The sequence below is a fragment of the Larus michahellis genome, chromosome 19 (assembly GCF_964199755.1).
Source record: "Larus michahellis chromosome 19, bLarMic1.1, whole genome shotgun sequence".
Lineage (NCBI taxonomy): Eukaryota > Metazoa > Chordata > Aves > Charadriiformes > Laridae > Larus > Larus michahellis.
Window position 1 is genome coordinate 3,844,995 of NC_133914.1, and position 21,708 is coordinate 3,866,702.

Sequence of the window (21,708 nt, forward strand, 5' to 3'; positions counted from 1 at the left end):
GGGGCGGGACCAACTTTCTGATGCGGCGATGGGCCTTCTCGGCCGTCCGTCTGCCTTTCCCCGCTGCCGATTGGCTGAACGCGCCGTCATTCCGGCAGGATCAGCCGCTTGATTGGGCCGCGCCGGGGAAGGTGGGGCGTTGCGCGGCGGCTGCGCGGGGGGACGCGGCGGGGAGGGACGGACCAGGAATTATTTTTATTTCTTTGTTTCCCGGGGAAAAAAAAAAAAAAATTAACCCCCCAAAAATTATAAAAAAAAAGCCCCGCGCGAGGGAACCCCCCGCGGGGGCGGATGGTGCTGCCGTGAGCGGGGCCGGGCCGGGGCAGCGCGGGGCCGGGGCGCACGGCGGGGCCGGCCGGGCCGGGCAGGGCCGGACCGGAGGCGGCCGGGAGGATGAAGCGGCGGAGCGCGGACTGCAGCAAACTGCGGCGGCCCCTCAAGCGGAACCGCATCACCGAGGGCATCTACGGCAGGTACCGAGCGGGAAATGGCGGGGGGGACAGGGGGGGAACGCGCCGCCGCCGCCCCGGTCCCCGCGCACCCCCCCGTCTCCTCAGCGGGTCCCCGCCCCCCCTCCCCTGTCAGCGGGGCCGCGACATGGCGGCCTGTGTCCCCTCAGGCGCTGCCCCGCCCCGCGGCCTGGTCGCGCCGCCGCTAGGCCGCACCGACCCCTCCGCCGGGCGCTGCCGGGCCCCGGGGCCGGGGGAGAGCGCGGGGGGAGCTGCTGGCCAAGGTCCTGTCGGCGCTGCCGGGAGGAAGCGGCGGGGGGAGGCCTCGCCGCCTTGGCTCCCCCTTTCCCGGAGGTCCCCCCCTTTTCCCAGAGGTGCTAAGGCTGTAGGGATCGACGAGGGCAGGGGCTGCCTCTCCGCAGCCCGGTTTTCACGTGGTGGGGAAGGCGGCTGTGCCGTGGGCTCTGCGGTGGCAGCAGAGGAGAGCCACGGGTGCAGCGGCGGGCGATGCGAGTGAGGAGTCGTGTGGGTCGCGCCTGGAGCAGGGACGGATGGCCTTCTGGTGGGAACACAGTGGGTGTCCGGCTCCTCTCTGACCTGCGAAATGAGAAAGGAAACCGTAGTGAAGTGAGAGCCACGATCTTAGGTGCGGGATGTACCTCACTGGTGTCTGGGAACAAAAGCACGCTTTCCAGGTGTTACACACCAAAACATAGATTCCTAAGCATCTGCTTGTTCTGAGCGTATTTTAAAGAGTATTTTAGAGGTCTGCCTTCCTGAGTATCTAAGTATGCCAAGCTTTGTCTGAAATACAATAATTATCTATTTCTGAATAAATAGGAGTTTGTTTTATTAGAAGCTGTAAAAGCTGGCTTTCGAAAGTTACAGTAAGCATGATGTCCCATTTCTGTTTCTAGCTCAGTTGAGGTTTATATATGCAGCGGCTGGAAACTTGAGCAAACTTAGACAATGCAGATGTTAGCTTTGCATAAGGCAAGCAGTTGCTAGTGAGCTCTGACAGTGAGAAAATGTGCTGCTTATCCCAGTCGTAGTGAATCTCTGCTGAAAAGTAGAGGGCATCTTGTTGCTCTAGACTCCCAGGTTTTGAGAAAACGATGCTTGGAGTGTTAAAGAAAAAGCATCCGTTGCTTAGAAGTTAATATTTAAGATGACTAGTCTTAGGAAAATGATTCAAATGTAAGCAATTCCTTATATAATTACTTAGTTTTCAAAAGTCATTCAAAATCATATGCTCTCCATTCCCTTTGAGGTGACTGGCTGGAAGAGTGGGGTCAGAGGAGGAGGGAAAACCATAAAGAGATGAGGAGAACACCTGATGATGAGTGTGTCCAGCATGTAGAGCTGTGGTAGTTGTGTGTACAGCTAATAGAGACGTCTGGCTTCTTGTACTAACTTCTGCTGGAATGCTTTAGTTCAGAAATAGGATTTTGGGCCTTTCTTTCATGTGGCATTTCGATAAACAGAAGTAGTCAGTGACTTCAAAGTATTATCCCACAGAAAGAAAAGAGAAACTAGTGTGAAGGCTTGCCTCTGGAAATCGAACCTGAGAGAGGTACTTCTACATGGATTGTGGCTCTTTTGGTTTTGTTTTTTTTTTTTTTTTTTGCTCTCCTTTTTTCTTTTTTATATGAGAAGGAAGTTTCTCATCTATCTATAGATTTCTAAATTCTTGTGATTGCTATAGTTGTTTACTCAGCTTATCTTAATTGTCACCATCAGCTTCCACAAACCCAGTAAGTACAATTATCAGTAGGTAGCATCACAGTGTTACAAGCAAAGCAGCTAGGTTGATTGAGATGCTTAACTCTTGTAGGATTTTTGTTTGCTTTTTAAATTAAGATCAATCTTCCCACCCTTGTTCCCTCTCCAATCACTCAATACCGAGCTGGGCACAGCTGTCACCAATAGACACTCATCAGCATAGTTGGGAGCTGCAAAGCTCAAGAGTTTTGGAGCAAGTGAAGCAATGAAAGACTTGTCCTGCAGTAAAACCCTGGTGGCAGGGTTCTCTACATGTGTAAATCTGAAGCAGATTATAAGAAGTGATAGAAAAATAATTTCTAGTCACAGACCAGAGTTAGAAATGTAAAATCCTGGGTTGCATTGAAAAATATGAATATTCTGTCTCCCTGAATGTTAATTTTTTTTGCCAACTTCTGCAGTATTCTTTTTAACAAGTTTATCTAAGGCTTCACAACACTTCTTAATTGAAATTTTACAGCTGTAGTTTTTTAAAATACTTTCCCCAACATTCACTACCTAAATTAAATTGACTGTTTGGTCTCAGCCCTCATAAACGCTTTCAAAGTTATTCCTGACGATTCTTCCCCTGCCCCCCTAACCTTTCCCCACCGAATTTTCAACAGCTGCCCTCCCTGCTCTTCTTTAAACTGCTTTTTTCATTCTGCTGGTTTTCCTTCCTTCTGCTTTCTGCCGTTTTTACCCCCGCCCCCCCTTTTTTTTTTTTTTTTGCCCCTTTCAGTCTAGTTTTACTCCCCATCTGCAGCTCTGAGGCCCTGCAGGCTGGGTACCAGCGCTGCCATTAGCGCCTTTGCTCCCGTGTTCTGCCACTGAAGCTTGGATGCCGGTGGTGCAGTATCGCAGCTTAAAGGGAATATTGCAACCTGTACGCTGGAAAACCTGGTGAATCCCAATCTAGTGTTATGATAAAGACTTGTGCTATTTAGAAGTATTACAGTATCTGTGGAAATAACATTATTACAGTTAAAACACAACTGTGCTTTCAACAGATCTCCAAAACCAACAAACTAATTATAGGAATCGTGAGATCTCTTGTTATTTCCACAGTGTGTGTTCAAAACTGCCTTTTCACTTTTTAAGCTACCCGTTGCCATTGTTTTACAATACTTGAGTGATTAACATCTTACACCTTTGACACTGTGCATGCATTAAAACCCTAATTGTTAATTAAAGTATTCATTGCAGCTTGTCATCAGTTAAGCAATTAAAGTTTACTTGTTACTGCTTGTTTCTAAGTCTTCCCAGTCCTCATCCTTGATGTATTTAAAACCCTTCAGCTTTATTGCTGATACTGCTTGTTTTGGCTCTACTGAGTCATATTGGCACTTGCTGCCAGTTTTGTAGCTGGTTACGTTTCGAGATGAATTCCAGATGTTATTGGCTTAACTTCCACATCAGCTGACTTCTGCTGCAAGTGGTGGATTCCCTGACAGTAGTCCTTAAATACTGTATGCTCCTTTTGTATTAGGAGGGTTTTTTTTAGCCATATATATATATTGTCCTTTATCACAGGCAGTACCTGGGCTGGCAGCCAAGTGAGTGCCTGGGAGGATGTGTCTGTGCCTGTAATCTCCCAGTGGTGGTTCCTGAGGTACCCGCTGATGGCACAAAGGCCGTCGGTGCCCCGGGCATCTCGTACTGGGCAGCATTCCTTGATACCCTGATCCCTTTGCTCGGATACTCCTGTGGTTCTCTGTGCCACCAAGCTTCTGATATGGCTTGTTTCCAAGGACTTGATTTTTGACTCTACTGACAGCCAAATAAACTGCAAGGAAAACCAGTTCATTACTAACTCCAGGAATGCGGCCTTTTTTTAGGCTTTTTCTTTTTTTTTTTTTTTCCAATCCATGATGATTCTTCCTACTGATTTACTCTGGCACTTCTTTTATAAGCTCCCTATACAGGGAAAAACATTTTCTTCTCAACCTGCCCTGGAGGTCTGTAACAAACCAGCAGTGCTACCTTTTATGACTTTAACTTAAATTCAGGTCTCAAATCTAATTTAGCTTACATTTAAATGAGTTCTACTGTGTCAACCCCAATGGTACATGTAATATTGCTTCCCTCTGCCAGTGACTTCCATTCTCTGCACACTGCAGTTCCTCTAGCTTTATTTTATGTGTTCTGGACTGGGGCGTTTTCAGCTGAGTTACCACCGTGGGCTAACAGCGTCTCTTGTTTCAGTACTACAATACTGATTGCTGATTATACGCCTGGGGTTCAGCAGGCTGTTACACTTGCTTCCAGAATTACTGTGAGAGTTTTCTATTTTGTCTTCCTTTACTTACATTTCCATAGTTCACTTACATATTCCATAGACTGGGTATATTCTATGCCATATCAAGACAGTGAATAAGTAGTCAGGGAGGCTTCCTGGCATTCTTTACATTTCTCTTCCTTTTCAAAAATGTAGTTGGCAAGTATTTCACGTAATAGTTTCCAATACGCATACCACATCCCAGCAGTCCTGTTTTCTCTCCTGCATACTTGCTCTGCTCATTCTGTACTACTTTTTTTGTCCACTAGTAATACTCTTACATATATATATATATATTTGTTTGTGTGTTTACATATATAAAGCTTTTTTTATTTGAAAATTTCCAGTGATATTCAGTCAGCATCCCCAGTGTCCTGTCTGACATTGGACGGGTAACCTTCAGGTGGTGGTTGGTGACGGGTAATTTCACATGTGTGATTAACTGCACCTTTCTAAAGCCTGCCCCTGCTTTTGGTGCCCTGCCAGCCCCAAGATGCCTTCCCCTCATTGTCTTGTGTGAGTCAGGCTGCAGAATCAAACATGCCATCAATTCTGCTGAGATCCACTTCCCAGCCTTTGGGACTTGCTGATAATAGTGGGATGGAGCAGGGGCTTAATTTGCTACCAGTTTAGATTTGGGGTGCATGATTGTGTTTTTTTTTTCTAGTGATTTTTTTAAAAATGTTTTTACCTTACAGCATGCACAATATCTTTCTGTGGGGTAGTAAAAAGAGAACAAAGAACAAGAGGGGGAAGAAAAAGAAAAAAGGAAATGGCATCTGGCACTTGGGCGGTGGGGAGAATAAGGAGGAAAATAATTTGAAAATTCAAAGAGGGAGCACAGCAACTGTTGGGTTATGAATAAATCTTTATGGTTAGTATACATTAGCAATCAATTGACCTTTCACAGAATTCACAGCGCTGTAATCACAGCTCCTTCCCGCTCAGTTCCCTGCCCTCCTCATGAATGTGTCCATCCTTCCTCCTCCTCTTGTGTTACCCTACAGGATTAGACACCATATGCTAGTTTTATAGGGAAAGCCCCGTCCTCCTTAAACCTCTGTCAGATCCCTGAAGTCAGATTTTCTTTGACATGTGTCAGAAAATTGGATAACCCCGATTTTAGGTATTTATCTGCATCAGTCTTCCCCTGTTTGAGAACAGACTCGGAATTATAATTGGCATTGTGGAATGTATTTCAGCCTTTCTAATACAAGGGCTACAGAGGTTAGAAAGCACTTCTGCCTGGTGAATATTATCTTTCAGTGAGGCTACTGACGCAGCAGCGATCAGGGTTGGGGAAACGTGTGGATGTGCCCAGAAAGATCAATGACTGTCGGAGTTTAATGGGCACCCAACGGCTGGTGCTGGATGCCGAGGGAGCCCGGCCGGAGGAGGAGCGTGGTGGAGGGGACAGAGACTGGGTAACAACAGAACTGTGCCGGAGGGAAGAACGGTGTCTGGAAGGAATCGAGGGATTGGAGAGCAAGGAATGAAGTAAAAGTGACTAGTACAAAGCAGAGAAAAGGAGGAGGGCTATTGCTGAATTTCGTTAGTCATTTAATTCATGTGATCATATTTGAGCAGTCTGTCGTGTGAAAAAACAAAACAGGAGAAGAGTGATTTGCCTATTAAAGTGAGAGCTCCGTTAGCCTGTTTTTCTTCGGGGTTTAATTTTTGCTGGACATTTTTCATCTATCACCAATTTAAGTGTTCACTGAATAGGCATCTGTTCAGTAAGCATTTATAAATTAACTGATGAACCATGTGCTGGCCAGAACAGCAGATCTCTGTGTGCAGTATACCTTTGTGGAAGAAGGGAAAACGAGATTTGTGTTCCTTTCTTCCTCCTACAAAGACTCTTTGCCACCTGCAGACTGCAGTGTGCTGCAGACACCCGCGCTGGTTGGAACCCAGCTGTGGCAGCGTGGAAGCCCAGCGCAGTTTGTAAAAACCGGCCCGTTTCGAGGAGGACCTGATGTCTATAGGCTGATACCTATTTTGATTTTTAAAGCTGGGGTGGAGTGTTTAGTTATGGGCTGCAGTCTCTGACTCTGCAGCCTGCATGCTTTAACTGGGGGGGAGCAGAGGGTCCTGATGGAAAAAAAAAACAACCCCAAGCCCCCTCCCACCCCAAAAAAAACCAAAACGAAAAAACCCAACCCACCAGTTGATGGGGTGTAGTACCTTAGTACCTTTAAAATGTTTTCTGTAAGTTCACGTATGCATGTGGGCTCGTGAAGCGACACATACATAGAATATATTACACAAGTGAACTCTGTTGCTAAGGCCAACATAAGTGCGTGAAGTCTTTTATAAAAGGAAATAACTTTCTTGTGTCTCTTTCTTATTAAATTCTTTTGAGTCCTTCAGGTTACTGAGAAGTAGGCTCTTTAATGTTGTTGGGAAAACGTTATTACAAATGTTGTATTGTTACAATTCCGCTTTAAAGGGTGGTAAATGTCACCATGGCCTTCGGATTGATATGAATTTAATATTGGAAATCACTTTAATGGCTGTATTACAGACCTCTTATTCAGCAAATGCCTTAACTTAGAGTGGCACTTAACAGTTGAAAAGCGTTAGTTCTGACAACCCTAATTTGCTGGGAAAAGTGGAGTCTATGGATTTCCGTGGCGGAAAAATAAACAATAGCCATAACTTTAACCCAGGAAAAAGTGCCTACACAACACAACTGCTTTTCCAGCTAAACAGACAGAATAATGATTGCCTGGCTGTGATGCCTTTTATGTATTTTCTCAAATCTCAAGAGCTGCACGTGACAATTGAGCAGCACGGTCAAAGCGAACAGTGGCGGCTGGACCCAAATGGTTCTCACCTTTTATGTCCAAGTATTTGCTGAACGCAGCTGCTTTTTACAGTTTTCTGTTGAAGATTTAAACTTTAAATAAACAGAGAACAAGAGCATAATCTACCAGGGCAAATGTGACCATTTAAGGTTTTTTGGTGGATTTTAGTGTGGGTTGTTTTGGGTTCTTTTTTTAATACTTGCACTGTTATTTCGTTCTTCAGCAGTAATTTTTGACTCGGTGGCTGGAGATGGTTCTGTAAAAACTGAAAAAAGCAGTACCTTAACTTTTCCAAGTGTGTGTGTGATTTATTTTGTTTGTATTTAATTAAAGTGCTTCCTGTAGCCTCTTCATTTGCTTTTTTTGTTTCAGTCACATTATATTAAACTTCAGGTACAGAATAACTTTAAAAGTGGCCGGGAGGAAGCCAAGGTGCGTTAAGTGTAGGAATAGTTGCTTATGTGTCTCAGACTTCAAAAATGTGTTTTCTATGAAGTTTTTCTTTAGCTTTTGCTGATTTAAAGCACGTACTCGTGTGAGTACATTCGAGAGGATTTAGTTAAGCAATTCCACTGCAGCAGTTCCTTCCAGGGGGTCTAGTCACAGTGAAAACCTTGGCGTTGGACTTGTAGGGGAGAGATACAGTAAGTGAGAAAGTGAAGCAAAATCTCTTCCATTGGGGGGAAGCTGTAGGGCCAGGGCAGCTGAGAAGGGTCACTTTTAGGCACAGGCGATTAATTTTTGATTCACAGAAAATCAAAGTGTTTTCCCAATTGCGTGGTTCGGAAGCTGACCCTTGTGGTACAGGTAACGCGAGCGGTAATCGGATGAGCAGTGGAGTTGCTTCTAAGCCTCTGCTGGTACCTAACGCTTCTCATAGACGTTTTCTATTTTATATCTTCTCTGAAGCTCTGAACAACTTCCTAAAAAAGCCGCACGTCCATGAACAGTGCAGAAACTTGACCCTACCTGGCACTGGGCATGCAAACTCTTGGCAACTTATCAGTAAACATTCCAGGGCAAAGTTCTACCGGTTTTGTTGGCAGTATCAGAGAGGAGGAAAAATAAGTTACTAAAAGGAAAAAAACCTGCCCTTGATTTAAAAAATAAAAATATATTTTTATAACCCCACCTTTCTTACAACCCAGTACAGTGCAACAAGGTAGTGGCATTTGGGGGGAACTGGCGGGACGTAGTCGGTCGCTGGGTTTGGGGGGAAAAGGGTTTTTGCTTCCTCCTTTTTAGCACGATGGATCGGGCTGATCCCTCGAGTGCTCCTGTGTTAGTTGGGTATCATCTCAAAATATTTTTGAGCTCCGTAGCCAAGAAGAATCATCAGTGCTTCAAAATGCAGGACTAAGAATTAGGGAATGTGGCTTTGAAATTATAAAAAAAAAAAATAGAAGTTAGACTGTCTGGTCTCATGTGCCTCCGTTTTCCTGTTGTGGTGGTGTTTTTTGTTTTCTTTTTAAAAAGGATGCATTTACTTTAATGTGGATGTTTTCAAATATAACTCTGACAACTCAGTATCAAACCAGTCTTCCTAATTGCTATAGTTATAGGCTTAAAATAGATCTCGATTTATTGGTGTCGCGGTTTGTGTTAAATGTGGAAAATGAGTGAACGTCTGCAGTCTGTTGAGGAGAGGGAACACGGAGATTTCTGAGCTGTACGTAGAAGAGTACAAACCAGAAGCGAAGCGCTGCAGCAGCGACAGCGTACCTGTCGGCACGACTTCACTTTGTAAAAATACGCTGCAAAGCTAAAGGGAGATTGTCGCAGAATGTCTTGTAAGAGCAGCGAGCCTTCTGTTTATTTGCTACTGTAAAAACAAATGCAGTTCAATATAATTAACTTTATTAGACCAGGCCTGATTAATGTAATGATAAAATTATTTTGGATAAAGTTTGCTTACCTGTAGTAGAGTTGTCTCTAGCTTTTATTCCTGAACTTTTCATTTAAAAAAAACAAAGTCTCTCTCTTGGAAATACTGACCTGAAATTACCTTTTTTTTTTTTTTTTTCTTACAGTACTTTTCTGTATCTGAAGTTCCTGGTAGTGTGGGCCCTGGTACTGTTGGCAGATTTTGTCCTGGAGTTCAGATTTGAGTATCTGTGGCCGTTCTGGCTCTTCATCAGGAGCGTTTACGATTCCTTCAGATACCAGGGTTTGGTAAGTGTAATGCAAAATTACTGTCCCTGTAGGCAAATTCTGCAATGTTTCAGGGCGTATTCCATGTTATACAACTAACTTAATGGCACTGATGATCATAGAATCACAGAATGGTTCAGGTTGGAAGTGACCTTAAAGATCATTTTCACAAGAGGAGGAATTTTCAAGTGACTAGTTGGCCTGGCCTCAAGTCTCTCCTCTCTGACTGCCTATTTTATCTGTGGCGAGTGAAAGTGAAATATATATTTATCAGATTTTCACCACAGGAAAATATTGTTTGAATTCCTGAGACTAGTGAATTGGTTTAGATCCCTATATAGCAGGGTTTTCCTTAAAATAAAACAGAAGCCCTCGCCTGTTCAGCTATTCATGACTCTTTCAGAGAGTAAACGACGCTGCTGGTTGTTTGGTTGTTTTCCAAAAGGAGAATATAGTAATGATAATTCTCTATCAACAATGTAAATGAAAGTCTTCAAATAAAATAATAAGGAATAAATACAGCCGTGTGGAGCCTTGTTGGAAGAGCGGATGGGCACAAATCCTCAAGTTGCACCCGTTCTCTCTTAATTGGCTAAGTTTCTTCTTTCATTGGCTGGACTGCTCCATTTCTTTGCCCTGTTTATAACCAACACTGGTGTTTCTATGTTGAAATCATTGTGGTGTCATCGTTTATAAATAAAACTGGTAATATTTGCTGGATTAAACCAAAACACTCTTCTTTCCCCTCACCCCTCCTTTCTTTTAGGCCTTTTCAGTATTTTTTGTGTGTGTGGCGTTCACGTCAAATATAATATGTCTGCTCTTCATACCAATACAATGGCTGTTTTTTGCTGCCAGCACGTATGTTTGGGTACAGTATGTCTGGCACACAGGTAGGTCACTATTTTTTTTATTTACAACTTACTGATTTGAATATATATCTTAACAGCGTTTAGTAGCATGCAGAAAACCCACTTCTGTTTGTTACCGCGTTTGTTTTAATGTGGTTTTGCTATAGTTGAAAAACGTTCTTTTTGCTTTCATTAGTCTGCTGATTTGCATTTGATACGTGTCTGGGTGCATCTTTTAGTAATCAGTAAAGCTTGACCAATGGAACTGGAGGTGTATAAACAGGAATTTCACAGCAGTATAAAAAAAAAATAATATTTTCCTGACCTTAAAACACTTCTGCAACAATTCAAGAAATACAGAGCACCTAGGAAAAGTTTGTGGAACAGTGTTGCGTTCTTCCTACTCCTCTATTGGCAGGCTGCTAATTTTGCATGTTATCCCAGTTTAAATTCATATTTGTCAAATCTTTGTGTCAACTGGATTCAGTTTCTGAGCAAAAAGGCAGGTAATGCCAGTGGCTGCCCCAGCAGTTTGAGACACGTATGGAGAAATCTTCTCCCTGCCAACATCCCCCCTTTTTTTATCCTTAGTTGTTTGGGGGTTTTCTTCATAAATCTTTGGGTTCTGGGGTTTTTGGCAGCCGCTGGATTGGGGGGAGGCTGATTAGTTTGCATGAGCGCTGATACTTGACATGAGTTACGCGTATGTCTTTCCCTCAATCAAAAAAAAATAAAAAAGGACTAAAACTTGATTTTTTTTTTTGTTGTTTTGTTTTTTTTTTTAGAGGTAACTTTTCCCGACCCAAGTCCTTGAGATTTGGGGCTTTTGTAATATTTCACGTTAGATTTGCCGTCAGATCACAAGAATTTGCAGGATAACAGGGATCATTTCTCAGCTTACTGGTGAAAGCAGTCATCTTTCTGACAAGTTAGTCATTTGTAATAATGACAATGTGGGAGCTAATGGAAGATACTGTGAACCAGTTGCTGCCCAATTTAAAATATGTAAAAAATCCGCGGTTATTTTTAGGACTGTATTAAGGTGTTAAAGTGTTATCTGAAGTTGTTCTTGGAGTTGACGTTTAGAAACCCTAAAGGAAAAACCTGATGGGCTGGTTTTAACTGTAGCTATTGAGCTTGTTTAATAATTTAATTCATAGAATCATAGAATTGCTGAGGTTGGAGGGGACCTTTAAGATCATCAAGTCCAACCTTTAACCTACCCTGACAAATTAATTTAATTCAGTGCAACCTTAGGGATTCTTCTTTTTAAATGCTTATCTCGGGTGATGGCAACTTGCTTTTTTTTTTCTTTTTTTTTTAGGAAGTTATGATCTTTTTAGGTGGTGTGTCTGCCTAGCTGAAGTGTTGAACCCCTTTAAGCTGACAGTTTCTGTTACAGGTTTCTCATTTTTGCAGAGTGCAGCCATTCGAGAGAAACCAAAGGAGGGAGCGCAGTAAATAACATCGGGCCCTAGAGTGATGCTCTTTTTAGTTCTGAATTTAAGATCTGTTTCCAAATGGGCACACAGTGTGTTGATGTCACTATGTGATCAAGAACGTTATTTTTATGAAGCTTGTGGCATGTAACGGGAATTGATTTGTGGAAATTCGCAGTGGCTGTACTGCATGCAGCAGGAGTGGTTTCCGTTGGCCAAGAGCATTAAGACCTTAGTTTTGCTTGGCTACTGTTTTACATTCTCCCCAGTAGTGCTGGCGAGAGAAATCAATAGAGTGTCCTAAATGCTCTCCCGACGCAGAGGTTTGAGTCGCAGCCTGTTGTCTGCGTTACTGTATATGGAGTAACCAGCCCTGGGCTTACTCACTCCTCTCTTCTCAGCTGGTTTGCTCACTGCTGCTACTGAGATATCCCTAACTTGGAGTGAAAAAGGAGTCCAAGCTTCCCGCTTCTGACTCAAAGATCATAAGCTGTAACATTACCTCATCTTCTGCAGTTTCTTCCATTTGTGTTCCTTCTCTGCATAGGGGTTTGTGCCAAGCTATTTCATTAGCTGTGCATCTGTTACTTTTCACTGGTGCCTTATAGAAGTAATAAAGCAAGATAAGGAGGCAAAAGTTTAGAGCTGGTTTAAAATAAAGACATCCTGGATGCTTCGTTCTGAAAAATCCCTTTTAAAAATTCCCTATAAGCCCGTCAGAACGTTTCCCTTGACTTTTGGAATGTTTTAAAAATAACTTTAAAATATTTGCTGCTTGTAATGTATTACCTCTCTCTTTTTCTTCTCCCAACAGAGAGGGGGGTGTGCTTACCAACAGTATCACTGTGGATACTTTTTGTTTATATTGAAGCAGCCATTAGATTTAAAGATTTAAAAAACTTCCACGTAGACCTTTGTCGTCCATTTGCAGCACACTGGTAAGTGGGGTTTTCTTTCTCCTTTTCTTATTAACCTTTATTTCATCGTGAAAATTATTATTCGGAGCTTTTTATTTCAGTTCAGGGTTTGGCTGTTCAGTTCTACCCTTGCTCATCTGTCATTAAATATTCCACGAGACGTGTGTGCTGAACATTAATCACATGCAGCCTTTCTGAAGGTACCATTTCTTGTGAGCGGTAGGGAATTTGTAGCGTGGATATTCCTAGCATTTCTTGAAAGGTCTTGTCGCCAGTTACAAGTTCCATGTTTACATAAAGAATAGATGGTGAAAGTAGCAAAAAAAATAGTTTCACTGATAACTTATTTATCCCATTGCAGAAATGTTCTTCTGTAACAAAGCACTTTTCTCTTTCCCCTCCAACGGGAAGGGTTCTCATGAGCGTCTGGTTTCATAATTCACCAGAGGACGTGAGTAAGCTTCAGGTTGAAAATTGTGACGGAAAATAAAAACAAAACACTACTTATTACGCTACTTCTTTGGAAGTGATAAGAGTGACTTTAGGCAAAAGACTTAAGTGCAGAGTGTCCATATCTGGAAGAAATGCACTTTTATTCCGCAAGTTTTTAGTGTAGTACGCATTGATCGGGCTACGTTTAAAATGTGTCCTGTTTTTCCTGGAGTCATTTGGTCCAGCTCCCTGTGATACCGCCTCCAATAAATTAGACATCTGTCATTTTAATTTATATTGTCTACATTGAGCAATAAATCCCTTAAACACTAATTAAATTCTATAATACGTTACAAAAGCACTTTAGGAGCTGTGAAGCAAGGTCTTTCTGCTGCTGAATTGGATGCAAACATTTCGGCTTGTCATCAGAGTTTTAGAACTGTAGCTACAGCTGGCTTTACACAGTATTACAAAAGAAGCATTGGCAGAGATAATGTCAGATGCATATGCAAATGATTCTTGCATGCTGGCAGCTTACTTAGAAATGCAATTTGCACAGTGAGCAAAGAATGAGAAGATTTTAATGGTTAATAGTCGTCTGCATCTGAGTTTTCCCTCTGATCTAGGACACCTTCAGTGTCTAAAATGTGACTTCGTTGTGCTTTGTTAAAATATTTGTCAAAGATATATTTATTTTTATACAGGGCTGTTTGCTCATTGATCGGGTATCCTTGTTAATCAATACACTAGCACGATTTGTTAGCATTCTTTATTGGTGCAGCTGTCACAAGCTAATAAGAATCCTTAAATTCTGCGTGATGAAGCTGATAGGCAAAAAAAATAATTCCAAAGTTCTGTTACGCGTCTGTTGCCCCCATCAACAAATGGAACTGCAGAGTCTGGCTGGAAGTGAAATTCTTCATATTTTATCTCTCAGTAAGATAAGGGGAAGAACCAAGTGTAGAGATTAGATGTTTTTCGCTTCGAGGTCAGTCTCTTAAACAAGGAATTTCCAAAGGCTGTTTGTTGCCCCCAAAAGATGTCTTAATTGTGGCCGTCCTCATCAGAGACGGGTGGCTATTGAGGCTTTACCTCCGGGGTCGGTTCTGGCGGGACCAGGAGCGGGTGACGGCGCTTGGCTGACAGCCTTGGCCGCCCCCGGCAGCGCAGGACGCCCCCCAACGCCGTACGTTCCAGCAGCTTCTCCAGCTCTTGTTTCTCAGCCCGAGCTGCAGTGACGGTACCGCAGGGCCTGTTGCAGAGGCGGCATTTTGGAGAACCATTCTTTTGTCTCCGCTTTAGAGAGGTGGAAAAGAGATCTGCGCTTAATTGCTGAGTACAAAAGGATGGGGCTGAGGATCAGTTTCTCCTTTCACTGTTCTGGCTGTTGTGAGCACATCTCCCAGCTCAATGTCTTGTATGCGTATGACATGGCCCTTTAGGAGCAAAACTTGGGAAATTCTGCTGCATTTGGCTGTTATCTCCTTAAAAGATGCATAATTCCTAGTCTGGGGCTTGTCTAAAAGCCGTCTTTGCTGTGCGTAGTGCAATTGCATTGTCGTAATCCTTTAATCTATGCTTCAGTTAATTGCTGTCTGTAATGAACTGTAATTTTATCTTGATAAAGAAGTGCCTACGTTTTTGAACTGTAGCTTTATTGTAGTACAGCAAAAAATGATTTATATGTAACTTTCTCTGAAAAGTTGTAATCCAGATGTATTCACAGCTACATAATTGATTACAAGTTATTAGTTTGCTGTTATGGTTACGTTTTGGATAATAATGTTGCTTTTTGTTTTTTCTCCTTAGTATTGGCTACCCTGTTGTGACTTTGGGTTTTGGCTTTAAAAGTTACGTCAGCTACAAAATGCGTTTAAGAAAACAAAAAGAAGTGCAGAAAGAGAATGAATTCTACATGCAGCTCCTCCAGCAGGCTCTGCCCCCAGAGCAGCAGATGCTACAAAGGCAAGAGAGGGAGGCGGAGGAAGGCAAGTTCTACTTATTACTTAATGTGTTTGCAATTATCTGCTATTTAAAAAAAGAAAAACCAAAAAAACCTGCTAAGGAAGAGCTTCTTCAGACCATGTTGTTTTGATGAAAGTATTGTGAACTTAGAACCAGAGGAGCCAGAATTAAAATCATTTTGGCGGTGGTTAGTATGACAGTAGAAATGAATTATGTCCTCTCTGTTTAGTTCTTTATTAGCAACTGCATCAATCTAGTCAGCGAGCGCTCTATGAAGCGCTAGTATTTATTATTAAATCCCTTGGTTACCGTTTCCTGCCTGTAATGAGAAAAAGTCTTAAAATATCATGTGATTTCTGATTTACTTTTCTAGATAGACTCTAACAGCGATTGTTTTCTGCAGAAATGATTGATGTGTAGTTAATGATTTTTCTTTGCATGTCACAGTATTGATTGATTTAATGAACTAAGTATTTTTTTTTTTTATTTTGGTATTGCAGCAGCCAAAGGATTATCTGATATGGATTCCTCAATACTTTTGCAACACAATGGAGGCATCCCAGCCAATAAAAAAATAACTGCAACGTTGCCAGAGCTAGAATATAGAGAAAAAGGGAAAGAAAAGGACAAGGATGCTAAGAAACACAACCTTGGAATAAATAACAACATTTTGCAACCTGTAGACTCTAAAATACAAGAAATTGAATATATGGAAAACCATATCAATAGTAAAAGATTAAATAATGATCTTGTAGGAAGTACAGAAAACCTCTTAAAAGAGGACTCATGCACTGCCTCGTCCAAAAATTACAAAAATGTCAGCGGAGTTGTGAACTCCTCGCCTCGCAGTCACAGCGCAACTAACGGGAGCATCCCTTCCTCATCTACTAAAAATGAGAAAAAACAGAAGTGTGCTAGCAAGAGCCCGAGCACACATAAGGACTTAATGGAAAATTGTATTCCTAATAACCAGCTAAGCAAACCAGATGCACTGGTAAGGTAAGTTTGATCCGAGCATTGTGTAATGGCCTGTCTTATCCTCCCTTCGTTCCAGTCCATCAGATCTATTTTTTTTCTTAGGAAAATGTAACGATGCCATAAGGAAGACAGAATTGTCTGATAACGGAATGAGATAACCAGGAGCTGTGCCTTTTGGGTTCTCTTCCTGGCTTTTGCCTCTGGCGTGCTATGCAGCCCTGAGCAAATTTCTTCCTTCCTACTCAGAATCCGATACTTCCCTACCTCACAGGGGTGTTGTGAGGCACAATAAGTAGCTTTGACGATCATTTGATAGAAAGCATGAGGGAAATGTGGAGAATCATTATTACAAACCTCAGTGGCTGTGTTCTTGACAAATCTTCCACGGGGTGACCTTTACATCTCCAGGGAATTCGGTGAGGTTTGATGGTGCCTCAGCAGCTGTTTTGTCTTTAATTTTTTGGTTTGGCTTGTTTTTTTCCCCCCTGAAATGTTTAGCTTTTGTTTTACTCTTCAATTAACAAGTGTAGATGCAAAGTACCAGCTACTACGTAACCCCTTGAAGTGATGAGTTCAGATTCCTGCTTGCGTACCTGCTGCCTTAATGGCTTAAGTGCAGATCACAGGGGTTTAATTTAGCTGCCTTGTAAACTATAAAGATTGAAAAAGCCGCATCTTTATACATGCTTGTCTGAAGTTTAAATAAAGGTGCATTTATGAAATGCAGCTAAGGACTTACAGCATGTAAGTCCCGAGACGTACGGTGTTGTCCTACGTTACCAAAACAAGTACTTGTAAGAAAAATAGTTGTTCAAAATAGGGATAGAGATACATTTAGAAAAAAATTGTTGCACAATTATGCACTTTCCTGTCCTTCCTGGCTTATGTCTCTCCTCTTCCGTTGTCTCACGTGCTGAACACTCTTTGGCCAACAAATCCTCGTTGACTAACTTAATTGGCAGCTCAGGTTCGCTTTCTCTGCAGGTACCTTTTGATAATTGGACTTTTCGCTCCGGTCTGTCCCTGAGGATTTGTGCTATGTGAATACAATTACTTCAATGCAAATAGTATTTTCTCCTCCAATAATCACTCTGCCACTGATTGGCCTGCCTCTGACAATTAAATATCCAGACTAATTGATACCTAATGTCTGTAGAGAACTTGCATGAAGCAAATAAGAAACCAGGTAATCAATCTAACCTGTGGATCAAATTCAGCCAAGATTAATGGGATGCAGATGACTCTGTCCTCAGCAAAGCTGCATCTGAATAAACATATGTAGGGCTGCAGTATTTGTATGTTGCCGGTTTCAGATGGGCATCTCTCTACTCTTCATGTGGCTTCTTTACTCACTGAAGAAGAGAACAGGTCAGTTCAGCTTTGCTGCTGTTAAGAATGTGATTTATAAGTCCTGGGAAAAGAGAAGGGAAGGGCTTTGTAGAATGGCCTGGCAGACTAAGGATTTTGTCCCCTGTAGCTATGACAAGGAACGAGATTTAAACCTCATATGTTTTAAGTTTTAAATGACACATTGACATCTTCATATGCTGTGATGTGAGCCTAGACCAGGTGGTCCTTGTAATTGTCCAAAGCGGGTTTTCTAATGCAGAATTGAGTATACAATAAACGAGACTGTGCCCTTACAGAACTCGAGCTCCTCTGATTGACCGGGTAGGGACGGGGTAACGATTACTGTGCTCTGAGAGTGCCTTTGTGCAACGGAGCTGTACTCTGCCCTGAAAGTGAATTAAGCTACTTCAGTCTTTTGTTTGTCGAGTGTTTCTCTGTGGTGCGGGGGCGTGATGTGGCTGTTGTGCTACAAATTCAGGGAGCTGCTTATTGTGCACTCATTTCCCGGTGCAGGCGAGCCAGGAGCACTTAAAACACCAACGTCCCATGTGTCGCTGCTTACAGTTTCTTACAAACCGAGATGACTGAAATCATTCATAGAATCTTGTTTCTCTTCACATTGAGTATGTAACTCCTACAACAATGGAAGCGTAAACGTACCTGACAAATTGGATGGGATGGAATGCACTTAAATTTAAAAATTCATGTTTATTTTTCTTTTAACTTGTCAATTATCCTATCCCTGGGGTGTAAGGCACTTGTTCATCTTTTCCACTTCCAGTAGTATTACTCATTCCTGTTATTAAACTTTGAGTCTGCGTCAGTGCTGTACCCTGAAAAGGGCTGTGTGAAGTCCTGCGTTTGTGTCCGACTTTCAGATCAGATCAGATCTGCTCAGCTTCCAAATAAAGATGCTTTTTATAACCCCTTGTCCGGCAGACTCCCAGCAGGATGTCAAAGCCAAGCTGCTTTCCTTTCGTGTTCACAAATGATTTCCTTGAGCTGACTAACCAGTATTAAATGTAAAGTATGCCTTATGACTGCTAGGGACTCGGGATTAACAGGGGTTATTCGAGACAGTGAAGATTGAGATTTTTTTGAGAACAAGACAGTCTTGCAGATTAACTTTTTCTCTTAAATACTTGGTGTGACATTTATATCTGAAAGGGTGCTGCTAATTGAGTTTATATTTTTATATATACCATATTACTCTTATTTGAAACAGTAAGCTTTTCTTTTGGTTCTGTCGGGTAAATGGTGAGTGCACGTGCATTCAGTTTTCTGGAGAGGAAGTTACTGGTCCCCATCTCTGGGTATTTCAGTGAATATTGCGTTACGTTATCGTCATCTTGACAGGTAGAGCAGAGGGATTGAAGAGGCTCTGTCCCTGCTGGTCAGCCTCGGAAGTAATCTCTGTCTTAGCTTTTTTTTTTTTTTATTCCAACTATTGAGATGAAGATCTGTTTCTGATGCTGAAATCTGTTTATTTGTCAAGCACTTAATAATTGAATCTCTGTGATCTGAGCTGCTCGTTTCCCAGCGTTATGGTAATTGGGCCAATGGAGGGCTACGTTTGGTATCCCATGGAGGGAAAATGCTGGTGTTCCCTTTGCACGTAATACCGTTCGTCAGTAGGTACAGAGCAAGTTGACGTGTCGTTTCGGTGTCACTGTCACTTCTGAGGTGCAGCAGGTTTTGTTCACGTTTTAGGGGCTCGATGTGTTGAACGAGTCCAAGCAGTAATTGCTGCAGGAGTTTGGGGTTGGTTTTTTGTATTGCTTATTACATTGGAATAATCATGTCCTGACTCTAGCTATTTGCACCATTGTTTAAAAAAACAAAAAAAAGAAAAAAAAAACCAACCAAACAAAAAAACCCCAAATAAAACCCCGAAAAACCCTACACACACACAAAAAACTGGCAGTGCAGTTGGCAAAACTGTTTGTATCCGTAGAGGTCTTGCCTTTGGCACATGAGGTGTTGAAACAGGCTGTCTTATGTACTAATTATTCTCGGAGATAATGATGACATCTTCTGGCAGTTGGACTAAGAAAAATATTTGTGAAGCAAGGTCTGGTCTGCCACATCTTATTTTGCTTTCCTAAAATTTGACGTTACCTGCAGAGACAGACTTGAAGGTTTTAATGTAAATTTCTGACCATTCGGTGCTAATTATTGCACATCTTCTCTGGCACCATTGACACCCTGAGAGCGATTGCTGCTTCCTCCTTGTCCCCCCTGCCTGAAATGGCAGAAGGCTTTCTGCTGTCAGCTGCAGTGGGGGAGATGGTCAGTGTTTCATGCAAAATGATGGGAGCGAAGGAAAATACAGAACAGAAAAGCAAAAGACTTGGGAATGTAAACTAGAAAGCTGGGAGACGATCCTTCTAGCAGACCATTTTCAAGCCACTGTCAACAGAGTGCTTGGGCTGCTCAGAGACAGAATAACCTTTTTGAAATGCCAGCTCCTTAGATCAGCTCTGTGTTAGGAGAAAAATAAGTAACTCTGCTTTCTCTCTGTGGATTACTGTCTTCTTGGTAATGAAAAATGCTCTGAGGAGCTGCCCGTAACAGCACCTTAGTTGCAGCGGGAGAACTTCAATGCTGCGGGATCGCACTGGCTACTTCTTTGAAGCAGGTTGACTGCGGGGGATGCTTATGCCAAGAGATTGGGTCAGAACAGAACAAAGGGGAAAATGGGTTTCTTAGAAAAGCATCTGGGTGCCTTCTGGGTCTTTAAGTTTTATATAAATTGTGTTTAATTTGTGTGCGATCGCCAGGTGATTATGGAACTGCATTAGCCGGCTAAATTAAGCAACGGGAGCATGTTCTTTGCCAGTTATCAATACTTAGGAGGATTAAGCTGAATTGAGTTGTCTTTAAGTTGATCCATCAAGCTTCCCTGAAGCATTTGGAAAAATATGCAGTCTTGGAGGTGATTACTGATTAATTCTCTTCATCAGTGAGGCCAGGAATATGTGGTAGGGCTGAGAAGATAAAACGGGTGTAGCTGCATTTATAGTAATGACAAACTGTAAGACATTGGCCTTGGTTGTATAAACAGCACAATGTAATAAACTGCAACTAAACCCTCATTTTGAAAATAGTTGTGTGTCCAAATGACTTGTAGTTTGTGCAGCAATAGAGAAAAGTATCTCCTGGAACTCAAGTTTTCTTCACCACCCCCCTTGGTAAATAACTTTTTCCAATAAGCCTGAAAATAAGAGACTTAAGCAGAAAATGAAATGGTAGAAAGAATAATAATAAAAAAAGAAGTGCTGTTTTATTGGGTCATTTATCATTGTAACAGTAGTGCAGACTATTACGAAGGGGAGGAGGGAAAACTCCACGCGCTGGTTTGTGCTCGTAGCACCGAAGCTTTTCTTTTATGGCATCGAAGTGGTTTACCTTGATGATGTGCTTTCATTTCAGAAGGGGGCAATGGAAAGGGTGGGTTTCATCTCCTTGTATTTCTGCGAAAATGATGGATGACCTCTCTCTACATATACAGAGAAGTGCTGTGACTTGCTGTTCCACAGGAAGAAATTTTTAGGCTAAAAATGTTTGACTGGACTTTATAAGATGGATAAGAACATGGTTACACAGCAGAGAATGCAAGGCGGACACGTGGTTTTGAGGAAAAGCTAACTTCATGTCTCTTCTTTATCTTTTTTTTTTTTTTTAATGAAGCTGTATCTCTGGCTAATTGTAGCAGGTCTGGGAGAGCAGCCATATAGGAAACATTTGGTCCTTGCATTATGATGGATTATTAGCTTCCTAACTCATTTTAGGTAGTAAGGAACATTTATTTATAATATAAATGCAGAAAACGTCTGCTCTGATATTTAAAGCTGTAGCAAAACTACAGCATCATGAAAAGGAATAATTAAAATCTGGTAAAATCTTACTGCAAAACTTACTTCTCAACAAGTCCATTGACAGCTAAGTTTCCAGTTGTTTTATCTGCCATTGACTTGAAAGAGATTAGCGTTCTCTGTATTAATTCTCTTCTGCCCCTTTGGAATTGCACTGCAATAGTCCATCACTCGCTGTATGGAGATTGATCACGTTTTACATATGTTATTCTGCCTTTCGACTGTTCAAGTTAGGTCACCTGTACCGATAGGAGTGATTGTTTCACGACAGAATAAAAGCTCTTAACTGCAGGGTGGTCTTGTCGACGCGGAAGGCTCGGACAATAACACAACGACCAATGTGATCAGGTCAATGCCAGTTTATTGCACAGATAGCTCAGTTATTATAGACGTTCTGATTCCGCATCACGCGCCGACAATTTGCTGATTGGTTGCACGAGCTGTGCGTGCGG

At 42.1% G+C, this 21,708-nt stretch overlaps 1 protein-coding gene across 1 annotated transcript in view; it reads left to right on the forward strand.

The window, feature by feature from the left end:
* The first annotated feature begins 107 nt into the window (after positions 1 to 107).
* MACO1 (macoilin 1) overlaps positions 108 to 21,708 on the forward strand; it is a 30,328-nt gene continuing 8,727 nt past the window's right edge. The window contains exons 1-6 of the mRNA XM_074562789.1: positions 108 to 473; positions 9,329 to 9,470; positions 10,216 to 10,342; positions 12,554 to 12,677; positions 14,898 to 15,076; positions 15,554 to 16,052. Of these exons, the coding sequence (XP_074418890.1) occupies positions 394 to 473; positions 9,329 to 9,470; positions 10,216 to 10,342; positions 12,554 to 12,677; positions 14,898 to 15,076; positions 15,554 to 16,052 (1,151 nt within the window). The 5' untranslated portion in view covers positions 108 to 393. The remainder of the gene's footprint in view (positions 474 to 9,328; positions 9,471 to 10,215; positions 10,343 to 12,553; positions 12,678 to 14,897; positions 15,077 to 15,553; positions 16,053 to 21,708) is intronic.